The sequence below is a fragment of the Parus major genome, chromosome 26 (genome assembly GCF_001522545.3).
Source record: "Parus major isolate Abel chromosome 26, Parus_major1.1, whole genome shotgun sequence".
NCBI lineage: Eukaryota > Metazoa > Chordata > Aves > Passeriformes > Paridae > Parus > Parus major.
The window spans coordinates 4416827-4429327 of record NC_031795.1 but is presented as its reverse complement, the minus strand read 5'-3'; the positions used below and the strand labels follow the sequence as shown (position 1 = coordinate 4429327).

Below are 12501 nucleotides of genomic sequence, written 5' to 3'. Positions count from 1 at the left end.
TGGAGAATCCTGAGGGAGCTGGGAAGGCTCAGCCTGGAGAAAAGGAGGCTCAGGGGAATTCCTGGCTCTGCACAAGTCCCTGCCAGGAGGGGACAGCCGGGGGGGATTTGGGATGTTATCCCAGGGAACAGGGACAGGAGGAGAGGGAATGGCCTCAGAGGAGGCTCAGCTTGGACAGCAGCAGGAATTTCCTCATGGAAAGGGCTGTTAAACATTGGAAGTTCCCTGGAATTTGGAGCTCCCATCCCAGGGAAGGCCTGGACATGGCGCTGAGGCCTGGTGAGGAGGAGGGGATGTGAGGGGAGGGGGATGAAATAACAACATTCCTGAGGGGGAAAAACCTCACACCAAACCCCTTTAATCTCAATTAAAGTGCCCATCGAGGTGAAATATCAAATTAACCTGAAATATTGAATGGATCTTTTGCAGAGCTGGACGAGGCCTCCCCTGACAAAGCAGCAGTGCCCGAGGACACGGGGCAGTACCAGCGCTGAGGGAGGGCCCAGCTCTGCACAAGCAATAAACCCACCCCTAATTAAGCATTAACTCCCAAGGGTGATTTCACATTTAATGAACTGAATCATGCAAGTTCTCTGCAATCAAAAGCACAGCAGGTGGGGTAAGGCAGAATCGAGGAAATCAAGCCCAAAACGTCGAGCTGAGCACGGGGTTGTGCCAAAAAATCCTGGGAAGTGCCAGGACTAAAAGCAGGGATGTTTGCACAGCAGTTCCTCCTACAAATGAACTTTATTTTTTACCTGCTCAGGACAGAGGGTGGGAAGGAAAAGCTGCTCTCTGCTCCTCATCCAAGACTGAATGTCTCCTGGCTTGGTCACTGCATTGAATAGTTTTTATTTCTGGCCTGTGCTGCACAGGACCCCCCTTGAATTTACAGCACAAATCTGGGTTTTAATTAATTTTTGTGACTCGAGTCAGTGTCGCCTCCCTTGATCCTTCCAAAGGGGGGAAATTCCAGAGTGGCAGAGCCCCTCCAGGTGCACACAGGTAGCAGGGCCTGTCTTTATTTGCACACTTCATTTCTGTATATTCCACACTCTAAACAGTGTCTTACTCAGCATGCTCAGGCCTCTTAAATGATTTAAGTAATCATTTACTTTTCTATTTTTTTTTCAGGGCAGGGGGGTGGTTTCTTTTAATTTTTTTTAAGTCAAGAATGAGCTGTGCTGGTTTGTTTTGCTTTAAGTCACTCCTCGAGCTGCTCCAGCTGCGGTGTCTTATTGTTTTTTTTTTTTTTAAGGCTGGTTTTATTCCCAGTTTCCCAGGCAAGCTCCAAGAGAGAAAGGATTTATTTTTATTTTGGGAGCCAGGCTCCAGCTGCTTCACCTGTGCAATCTCCTCATCCAGGTGCCTTGTGTAAGGTACTGCCACAGCCCACGCATGTCCCAGCCATGGAAAGACTGGATTTTTCAGGAATGTCCAGGCTCCATCCAGCTCCTCCTCTGGGAGTGGCTGTGGATTTAACTCCTCGCTTCAACTGCTGTATGTGATGTACATATGTACGTGTGTATATAAAGCAGTGTTTAATTAAAGGTGATTGATTGCTAATTGATTGATTGCTGGCTGGACTCATTCTGACACCCTCCATTTCTCAGGTGTTTTAAACTCAGGCTGAATCTAAATATCTTTTTAATTAAAATTTTTTAATTAAAAATTTTTAATTAAAATGTTAACATTTATTTTAAATTTAATTTTTAAATTAATTTATTTTTAAACTTATTTTTAAAATTTATTTTTAAATTTATTTTTAAAATCTATTTTTAAATTTATTTTAAAATTTTTTTTAATTTAAATTTTTTAATTTACATTTTTAAATGAATTTTTAAATGAATTTTTAAATGAATTTTTAAAATGTTTTAATTTATTTTTTAATTTTTTAACTTAATTTTTAAATTTAATTTTTTAATTTAATTTTTTAACTTAATTTTTTAATTTAATTTTTAATTTAATTTTTTAATTATTTTTTAATTTAATTTTTTAATTCTTTTTTTAATTTAATTTTTTAATTCATTTTTTAAATTTAATTTTTAAATTTAATTTTGTTTAATTTAATTTTTTAATTTTTTAAAAAATTTTTTAAATTAAACTGGTTTGTGCATTTGAAGAATTATGGAATTTGTTTGGGTTGGGAGGGACCTTAAATCCCATCCTGCCATGGCCAGGGACACCTCCCACTGCCCCAGCTTTCTCCAGCCTGGCCTTGGACACTTCCAGGGATGGGACAGCCACGGATTCTCCGGGAAATTTCCTGTTTTTCCCAGCAGCAGCTCTTCCCTGCCATAAAATATCCCCAAAAACTCCTGTAGAAAAGATCCTGGAGCTGTTGAATTGCCATTTTCCTCCCTTCAGGCGAATTTGGATCAAGTCAACGCAGCTGAACTCCGGATTTAGCTCATCCCTGGATTTCAGGGATGTCCTCCTGCCCCAAATCCCGCAGTTGGAATCCATTCTGTGACCCTAAAATGAAATTAAACTGAATTCCCGGCCAGGCTGGAGCACCCTGCCACAGGGGGAGGTGTCCCTGCCTATGGAATGAGATTTTTAAGCTCCTGCCACCCCAAACCTTTGTGGGATTTGACTCCAAGCCCAGCAGAGATGGCATTTCTGTTCCAATCCCTGTAATTCTCCTCCAGCTCCACAGGATGCCACTCTTCCTCTCCTGGCCCTGCCTGCAATAAATCACCCGGAATAAAACACGGAATGCAAAAAAACCCCTCAATCTGTGCTTCCTCCAGCCCCTCCCACCATGAGAACATCTTTGGGCTCTGCTCGGAGGAAATGAGCACCAAACACTTCCAGGAGGGAGCAGATTTGGGGAGAAATCTCCTCAATTTGTGTCACAGCAGGGCTGGCAGCTTTTAAACCATCCCTCTCCTCCTGGCCTGGCAGCTTTGGTTAAAACACAGCTCAACTGATTCTCAGTTAAAACCCACCACAATTCTTGGGGTTGGTAATTCCAATCTCCATTTTGGCTGCTTGGAAACAAAAATAAATCCTATTTTAAGGAAATTTTCACCAGATTTTTACCTGATTTAGTAAAAATAAACACTTTAAAATACAATTTACCTCAAGGTCTTAAGAATTCCCTCCTTATCACATCCCCTGCAGCTCTAACTTTCTATTTTCTCTACTGAAAGAAAAAAAGACTCAGTCAAATGAGCAGAAACTTTGTTAAAAATATTTATTTAAAAAAATACAATTGTTTTGCATGTCTGGTTGCACATAACTATTAACATATGATTGACTTGAATAATTTGCTACAATGCTTTTTTTTTTTTTTAAAGCCAGCTTGCATTATACAAAGCAAAATCCCTCTGTCAGTTCTTACATAAAATAGTTTTCTTTAACTATTCCCACCCCATTTTTTTTTTAAAAAAAAAAAGATTGCAATACATTGATTTTTATTTTTATTTTTTTTTCCTTTTTTTTTTTTTTTTTGCACAAAAAAATCGAAGCAATAGAAAAAAGTCACCTGATTTCTCAGGAAAGACCTTCATGATGTTTGAATAACAATTCCCAAAGAGCCACTGCCAAAGCAGCATTTGTCACTTTGAAGTGTCAGGACAGTGCAAAGGAAGTTTCAGCATCTTAAAAAAACTTTACCTCCCAATCGTATTCAAACCTGAAATGTGCTCAAAAAACTCCATCCCTGCCCTAATCCAGTTGCTCAGACTTTGAATTTTCAGGATGATTTACACACTGAAGGTCTTCCTAAATGTTATCTCGGAAGGTTAAATAAAAGCAAAATTTATTAACACTGAACAATTACTGAAAACTTTGGCTATTTATGTACTTGCATTACATACCAGCATTTTTTTTTTTATTATTTTTTATTATTATTTTTTTAAACACAATGGCATTAAGATAACTCTAATAAGGTATTTAAAAATAAAAAGTCAGACTGAGAAGCAATTCTGTCCCAGGCAGGGTCACCCAGCTGGAACAAGGGGTGACTTTTACACTTGTCTTGTCCAGAAAAGTCTCCAGTGTAGGAAGTTTCAGACACTCACTACAACAAAACTTTGCCTCTTGAATTTGTACTATATATATATATATGTATATATATATATATATATATATATTTATAGAGAAAAGAAAAATGCAACTCTGTTCTGGAAAGAGCCACTGGAAATGGTTCTTTCGCTGGAAATGTTCCCCCTTTTTGCTGCTTTCAGGGGAGTTTTCACCACTGGTTGTTCTGAAAACCCCGAGGGAGGGAAAACAGGGAAGGAAAAACTCCAGCCCAGAGTTCCAGAGGGAGGGATCAGCTCCCAAAAAATAAAACCTGCCAAGAACCCAGCTCAGCCTGAAAATTCCAGCCAGGAATCCACCCCCAAATCACCTTCCCACATCGGATGTGCACTCCAGGAATGGACAGGACAACACAGGCACGCGGCACCAGGGCTGGATGGGGAGCTGGAGCGGCTAAAACTCGATTTAAATTGATTTAAATTGATTTAAATCCCTCCCAAACACAAAAATCTGCCCAGCCCAGGGGAAGCTGGAGCAGCTGGATGTGTGCTGATTCCCAGGATTCACCCCCAGATGAATTCCAGCTGCTCTGATCTCCTTTAGGGGACACGACCTCTGTGTTTCCCTGGAATTTTTCCCTTTTTTTTTTTTTGATTTGTTATTCCAAATCAACTTCTCAGCTCTAAAAACAGAGGGGAATAAGCATTAAATGTGCTACTGTACCCATCACAAAGCACTGTGACGTACATAAGGCCATCTGGTAACACTGCAACAGGCTACAAAACGAGTTGGAAAAGGGAATTTTGGGATCTTTTTTCAAAGCTACAAAGGATAAATCTCAACCCTGTTCACAGAGAATGAAACGTTCCAAAAAGTATATTTTATATAGAAAAAAAAAACCAACTCTGTGCAACTGAACAACAGCAGAACAACAACAAACAAATAAAAAAGAAATCAACACAATTCTAGGAAGCGGTTTCAAAGCTTGGAGGGGGTTAGGACATGCTAGGAAAAAATAAAAAATAAAAATAAAAATAAACAATCCCAAAATTCATCCCAAGGAGCTGAAAGCAAAGCCAGGGATTGGAATATCAGAACCCCCCACCCCAACACACTCCAGGAACCATGCACAGACCACCCTCAGAGCCTCCCCTTGTTCTAAAAAACACAGAAAAATAAGCCAAAAGGAAAGAAAATGAAATAAAAATCCAAATAAACAACGACAGCTTCCAGTTATTGGTACAGCACTGCTGAAATGGGCTCTGGAATCAAGCCCAGCCTCTCTCCACTCACATCCCTGTTTTCCAAAGGCTCAGGATTCCCCCAGCCCTGCTTTGAGATGAAAACCTCCTGCAGCACAACCTCAGCAGAGAAATCTTTTAAAATCCAGCCCAAACTTTTGTTCCATGCACACAAAACTACTCAAAAACACATTTAAAATGCATTTTTTCCCAGGAGATGCGGCATCCAACAGCATCACAAAAATAACCTTTGGCAACTCACGGGTCCAAGCAGGGACAGGATTGATTTGAGTGCTAAAAGAGAAGAAAAAGCCCCAAAAAACCCTCCAAAAGGAGTGCAAAATATTTCAAAGTGGTGGCTGCACAGTGCAGAATCTGCTCAGAGAGGGAGGATGGGGATATTTATGTGGATTTTTGGGAGCACATCCTGCCAGGAGTGATCCACGTGTGCTCTCTGCCCAGAGCAGTTCCAGCCACTCTTAAACACTGAGGAATCTAAAAATAAAAATTAAAAAAAAAAAATAAATCACAATTTTTCAGCTCTGTGCTTCTCATTAGGGACCTGGAAAAGCTCCATGAGCAAAATGTGCTGCTTTCTTTGGGAAGTGGAATGAAAATTCAATTCTTGCCAGTTTTAGGGTGGTTTTGTTCCAAAATAATTTATAGGAAGCAGATATCTAGCTGTTCCAATGGGGAAATATTGGAATATCCAGGGAGAAACAGGGCCCTGCCCACCTGTGATCCAACAGAAAAACAAATTCTCCTGATTCCTGCTCGTTCCTGACACAAAGGCAGGAATAAAATCCCTCATTTTGGGATTTACTGACACCAAACCCAAAATCCAACCTTTTCTCTCTGCCCAGAGCCACCTCCCACCTCCCCAGGCAGAATCTCCCCCTCCCAGAGGAATTCCATGCCCAAAAACACCCCAGGAACAACCAGGACAACACAGGCACGTGGAACCAGGGCTGGATGAGGAGCTGGAGCAGCTAAAAATTGATTTAAATTGATTTAAGACACAAAAATCTGCCCAGCCCAGGGGAGCTGGAGCAGCTGGATGTGTGCTGATTCCCAGGATTCACCCCCAGATGAATTCCAGCTGCTCTGATCTCTTTTAGGGAACACAATTCCTGTGTTTCCCTACAATTTTCCTCCTTTTTTTTTCCTCCCCACCAGCTTTATTATTCCAAATCAACTTCTCAGCCCTAAAACCTTGGAATAAGCATCCCCCAAGGCAAAGGGACACCCTGGAGAGCTGCAGGAAACTCTCCCTGTATTTTATCCCAAAATCTCCCTCTGCCAGCTCTGATTCCAGCAGCTCCAGCCTGGATCCCTCACACCCAACAGCCACTGCTAATTGCTGCTTAATTAACTCCAAATCAAACCATAAACGAGCTTAGGCAGCTCAAGCCTCCCCAAACGTCCTGGAGAGGTCCTGAGTGAATCCTCAGGGATTTTGGGGCTGCTCCAAACACCCCACTGTGATTTTTAGGATAAAACAACCCCACTCCATCACCTCAGAGACCAAAAAGTCTCTTTTTTTTTTTCCCTCATTTCTACTCTTCCAAATCCAGATTGCATTTCTCACACAGAGCTGAGGAAGGAAACAAAATAATTTGGGAAGAGGAATGAAAATTCAATTCTTGCCAGTTTTAGGTGGTTTTGTTCCAAAATAATTTATAGGAAGCAGATATCTAGCTGTTCCAACGGGGAAATATTGGAATATCCAGGGAGAAACAGAGCCCTGCCCACCTGTGATCCAACAGAAAAACAAATTCTCCTGATTCCTGCTCGTTCCTGGCACAAAGGCAGGAATAAAATCCCAAAACTCCAAGAAGTTTTTAAACACCTGTGGATTTTACCAACATTCCCTGACCTGCTGCTGAGGTTGAGTGGGTACAACACTGAGATGGGCTGGAGACAAACCTGCCTTAAAAATGGGAGAGGTGAAACTGCAGAGCACATCAAAAACTGCCAGTAAACAGCAGCAAAAATAGGTAATTACAGGATAAATGAGTAAAGCATGGGAGTTTCAGATCAGCTGGAGGGGATGAGGGCTCCTGGATCCCATCCCAGCTGGAATTCCCAGGGAATCCCCCAGGGATGCGGCTCCCTGGGCTGGGGGAAGCTGGAGAAGGGAGATTTGCACCTCAAAATGAACGCCAGAAACCCAAAATAATCTATTTGTGGGATGGCTGAGGCTTGAAAATGCATCAGAGGGAGGAATTGTCCCAAGGAAAGCCTTTCTGTTCTCCCATTATCCCAAAGGTTGCACGGATTCTGAAGCCTTGGGATGCTCCAAGTGAAAAGAAGGAATTGTCCAACTCCAGGAATTTTATCCCTTCCTGACCTATCGCAAAACAAAGCTTGAGTGTGCCAAAATCAGGGCACAGGAATTGCATCCCCTGCTGAGGACAGGTCTGAAACAAAGCTCTAAACATAAAGCTGCTGCTAAAAACCACCAAAATTCCTCTTTTTCCCAGGAAAGCTGAAAATCCAGGATCCAAAAGAGATCCCAGACAGCAGCTCCCCATGGAAAATTAACAAAACCAAACCCTAAATCCTGCCAGTGCCTTGGGTTCCATGGAAATGCAGACAGCAGGGATTCAATTCCCATCCCCAGGACCTGGGGAGGACGCTGGGTTCTTGTTTTGTCTTCTGCCAAACCCTTTTTGTTCTACACCAAATGTTTCCTTGGCACCCAAGGAACGAGCTGATCAAAAATTACCAAGCATTCCACAAAACCAGCAAGAGGAACCTCAGGAAAATTTAAAAAAAAAAAAAAAAGTTTCTGTAATGCTGCATTATTTTTTTTTATTTATTATTATTATTTTTTTATATATTTTTTATTTAAATCACCACGGTACGGAAATAAAACGGAATCTACTCTAACCCCACCTGGCTTAGGCTAAATTAAAATGAAATTGTGAGGAGCTGAAAGGGCTCCTGAAGTGACCTAAAGATCCAGCATGATCCATGAGCCCCAGGGGGAGGCTCTGGCAGGAATGTGATCCCAGGAAAAGCTGGAAGTTCCCTGTCAGTGAATGTGGCTGATCAGGCAGCACACAAGGAAATATTCCCTTAAGTCACCTGAAAGTTGCAGTGGAGAAAAAGCAGCAAAAGCTGCTCCTCTCCCAGCTCCTCTCCCTTTTCCATCAGCTTTCCCAGCTGCTTCCTGAGTTTATCATCCCATGTGGACTCGGATTTTTTCTCCCTTAAGAAGCCAAAGTGAACCCATTCCTGCTCTGCCTGCTGGATTTCACAGGGTGGAAACCACCCCAATAATCCAGGCTGCATTCCACAGGAACTCGGCATTCCCAAAGGAAAACCTGGAATTCTGTGGCAGAACCGTCTGGGGAAGCTTCCTGGAGAGGAGCAGGAGCTGAGAAATAGCATTTTTTTAGGGCCTGACCCTCTGCCCAAAGCAATAAAAGCTCACAAAGGATTAAGTGCACAAATTTTCAACAGCTAAACTTGGCTTTTCTCCACGGGGGAACAAGGGGGGGAAGGGAAGCAATTAAATTGCAAGTTTTTAGTGCTCATTCATGAATTTTCAATTCCAATGCCAGCCTGCAAACATCACTGTCTCAAAAAAAAGACCACGGATTTTGGTAGGCATAAAATTGGCTGACCTGAACCAACCAAAGTGCTGCTATTTATTACAAGAAATTTCCCAGAGCAGGCTCCAAACATGCAAACCAAAAATAATAATTAAAAAAAAAATAATAATAATTCCAGATGCTTGCTCTTCACCATCACCTGCAGCTCCCTCTTCTGCATTTCAAAAAATAAAATTACAAAAATAAAAAATAAGGTCAATATTGCACATTTTAAGAGCTGCTGGCGCAGGAATTTCCTCCTGCATCTGCTGATGTCTAAAAGTGAAGCAATTTTTTGCCTCTGGTGGGAGCCAACAGGAAGACAGGTCACTCCATGAGCTCACTCCCTGCTTCTCCACCTGAAAAAGGAATATTTTTCTTCTCCCACTTTTCCCCTGGGCAGGTGAACAATGCCCAAAAAAAAGTGACTGTTCCACCCACCTGTCCCAGGTGTCACATCAGGAACATACACACACACAAAAAAAAAAAGAATAAAAGTGGTTTTTCTGTATCATAGAAAAGGGAACATCACTGCAGGAAAAGTCTTGGGTGTTGTGGCTTTAAAGGGAATTCTCCAAGCCTGCAAAAGGAATAAAACAAAACCTCTGGAAAAGCTGGAGTTCACCAGGGATCCATGGAATAGGTGCAGTATTTACAGCAAACACTGTCAGCTCCTCGTGCTGGAGAGGGAAAAATCTTCCTCTGCTCTGGCAGCTGTGAGGATGCTGAAGGAAAAAGAGATGTCTCCATCTGTTTTCTGGGAATATTTTTAAGGAGAAGATCCTCTGACACCCCCAACTCAAACCCAGAAGTTGCTGCCGGGCTTCAGATGCCCAAATTGGTGGGACACAGACCCAGAGCCCGACCCAGCCCAAGTGAGGGGCTGAGAGAGGAGAATCTCTCCTTTTTTCACCCCTCAGTTTTCTTAAAAGGCCTCCTGAGGTGTAAAAAATCCACCTACAAATCCCATCTCACCTCCAGTGGCTCTGGAAAACAATCCTGCATTATTCACCCAGCACAGCAAGGAGGTGAAAGCAGATTTCCCACCAGGCTGAATCCCGTGGAACCCCCGGGGCTGCTGTGGGGTCAGCCCCCAAAAAACAAAAACCAACAGCTCCACTGACAAATTTGGGGTAAGAGCTGGCAAAAGAGGAGCTTTTCCACGTGGGGAAAAGCAGGAAGCTTTTCCAGAACTGTGGGGAGAGAGGAGCAACATTAACGCTGGCATGTTGCTGTTCTCACCCCACTGGGGATTCCAGCTCAGGCAGCAACCTCCCCCAAAAACCACAGGGAAAATCCCCCAAAAACCCAGGAAAATCCCCCAAAAACCCAGGAAAATGCCCCAAAAACCCAGGAAAATCCCCCCAAAAAAGCAGGGAAAATTCCCCCCATCCTGCTCATCCAGCAGGGAGCTCCCAGGCTCTGGGACAGGTCTCTGGCACAAGAAATGTTTGGACTCCAGCATTCAAACTCTGTGAGAAGTGAAGGGAGCTCATCCAACCATCCATGGAAAGGGAAGAAGGGCAGGGAAGCATCCAAAACAAATCCAGCCCCATCTCTTCTCCCAAGGGGCTGTTGGGCCACACCACCCCTCCACAGAAATGTCCTGGTCACAAACTTGGAATAAATCCTTGAATAAAAACTTCCATCTGCAAAAAACAACAACAACAACAAAAAAAAAAAACAACCACAAGAAGAAAAAACAAGGCCAGCAGAAAAAGCCCTGGCTGATTTTGTTGCTGCAGAGTTCAGGGGGCAGAGCTGAGAGCACACACACCCCATTCCCAAGCATTTCCTGGAATGCCAGCTTCCATCAGGATTCAGGGTTCTCCTTGCCCAGCCACAGGAAGCAGAAGAACAGAGGGGTTTTTAGTTTTTGTTTTTCCAAGAGTCACAGAGAAAATCCTCCTCTGGTGCTGTTTGCTGCAGTCAGTGCAGAATCAGTTGCTGCAACACCACCCAAAATTCCTTTTGGATAAGGGGGGGAAAATCTTCCAAACTGAGGAGGAGAAGAAATTGGAGCTGCAGCTCCTATTAAGGCGTTTGCATATACATTCCCAACCTGGGTTCTTCCAAAAAAATAAAAAAAAGGGGGAATTTTTTGCCAAAAAAAAGGCATTTTTCATTTTTTTTCATTGGGGAATGGCAACAACTACGACTGCTGGGAATCTCTGTGGAATTACAAACTGCTCAGGTTTTTTTTTTTTTAAAATAAAAACAAAAGGTGGTTGAAGAGAAGTGTCCTATCTTTGCCTTGCTTGTCCTTTTCCAGGAATTCCATGTGCTATGTCTTCTGGAGATCTGGGGAAAAAGGGCCAGGGGTGGAGGGTCCATCCAGTCCAGACAGCGTAAATGGGCCATGACTGTTCAGCACTGATGGAAACTAAGAGATAAAACAAGAATCATTAAAAAAAAACCACTTTAATTCACTGTTCTTACCACAAAACATAGAAAAAAAGACCCCCAAATGAAATAAAATAAAATAAAACCAGCCCAGAATTCAAAGAATCCTCTTGGCTTCTCACTTTTAATTTGTTTTTTAATGCCAAGAGGTGTCACAGTGAGCCCTGAGCTGAGCACTGCCCCATATCCTCATTAAAATGTGATTTTAATCCAGGTTTTGGGGAAAACAGAGTCTAAATTGCCCCTCAGTTAATTATCAATAATTAAATTAGGATAGGGAATAAAACAAGGAGGGCTGAAATGATGCTGGATTTTTCCAGGGTGAAAATTCCTTGTTTTATTCCTTATCCTCATGGTACAGATGAGGAATTTCCTTCATCTCCATGGAGATAACAGATCCCAGCCCTGAAGATTTAATTCAATTCTTTCATTTCAATGAAATGAAATAAAAATTCGTTAAAATTGGTTAAATTCTACCCCTTCCCTCAGCAAATTCAGGCTGCAAATGGGGTAATTCCAGTGCCAGGGTGGAAAAAAACATGAGAATTACAAATAAAGGAGGGTTTTTTCCTTAAATAAAGTGGATTTTTTTAATTGTACAGTAAAGAAAATCCTGGCCTTGGGCACTTCCAGGGGCAACTGTGCCTCCCCACCCTCCCAAGGGTGAATTTTATGGATTTCTTCCATAAAAATCATCAAAATCTGTGTCACACATCATCACAGAGATCAAACACGTGCTCTTTTGCCTTGTTAATTGTGAGATTAATTAATACTTCTCAGCGGGAATGATTGGAATAATCAAAAGATTGATATTCTCAATAGAGAATAATTAATAGAAAATTGCAAAATTCAGGAAAATCCCAACTGAAAAAAAAGTTAAAGGGAGGAAATTTTTACAGAAGTAAAAAAGAAAATTAATCTCTCTCCAAAGCAGTCTGTGCTGCAGTTCATTTCCAACATTCAAAACACCAAACATTCACAACATCCTGAAATAAAAATGGGTAAAAACTAAAATGAACTCCCTCAAAATCCACCAGAGGGGGCAGGAAACAACAACTCCAATTTTATTTGAGCTGCAAATATTTCTATATTAATAAATATAGAAATATTTATTTATATAAATATTATTATCTAAATTAATGTTTATAAATTAATAAATATATAAATATTTATTTATATAAATATTATCTAAATTAATATTTCTATATTAATAAATATATAAATATCTATTTATATAAATATTATTATCTAAATTAATGTTTATATAT

General features: G+C 41.4%; 2 protein-coding genes across 2 annotated transcripts in view; one reads left to right on the top strand and one right to left on the bottom strand.

The window, feature by feature from the left end:
* MFSD4A (major facilitator superfamily domain containing 4A) overlaps positions 1–1570 on the top strand; it is a 20573-nt gene extending 19003 nt beyond the window's left edge. Inside the window, exon 10 of the mRNA XM_015650928.3 lies at positions 430–1570. Coding sequence (XP_015506414.1) covers positions 430–494 — 65 coding nt within the window. The 3' untranslated portion in view covers positions 495–1570. The remainder of the gene's footprint in view (positions 1–429) is intronic.
* Positions 1571–3182: 1612 nt separating this feature from the next.
* ELK4 (ETS transcription factor ELK4) overlaps positions 3183–12501 on the bottom strand; it is an 18695-nt gene continuing 9376 nt past the window's right edge. Inside the window, exon 5 of the mRNA XM_015650834.3 lies at positions 3183–11213. Coding sequence (XP_015506320.1) covers positions 11115–11213 — 99 coding nt within the window. The 3' untranslated portion in view covers positions 3183–11114. The remainder of the gene's footprint in view (positions 11214–12501) is intronic.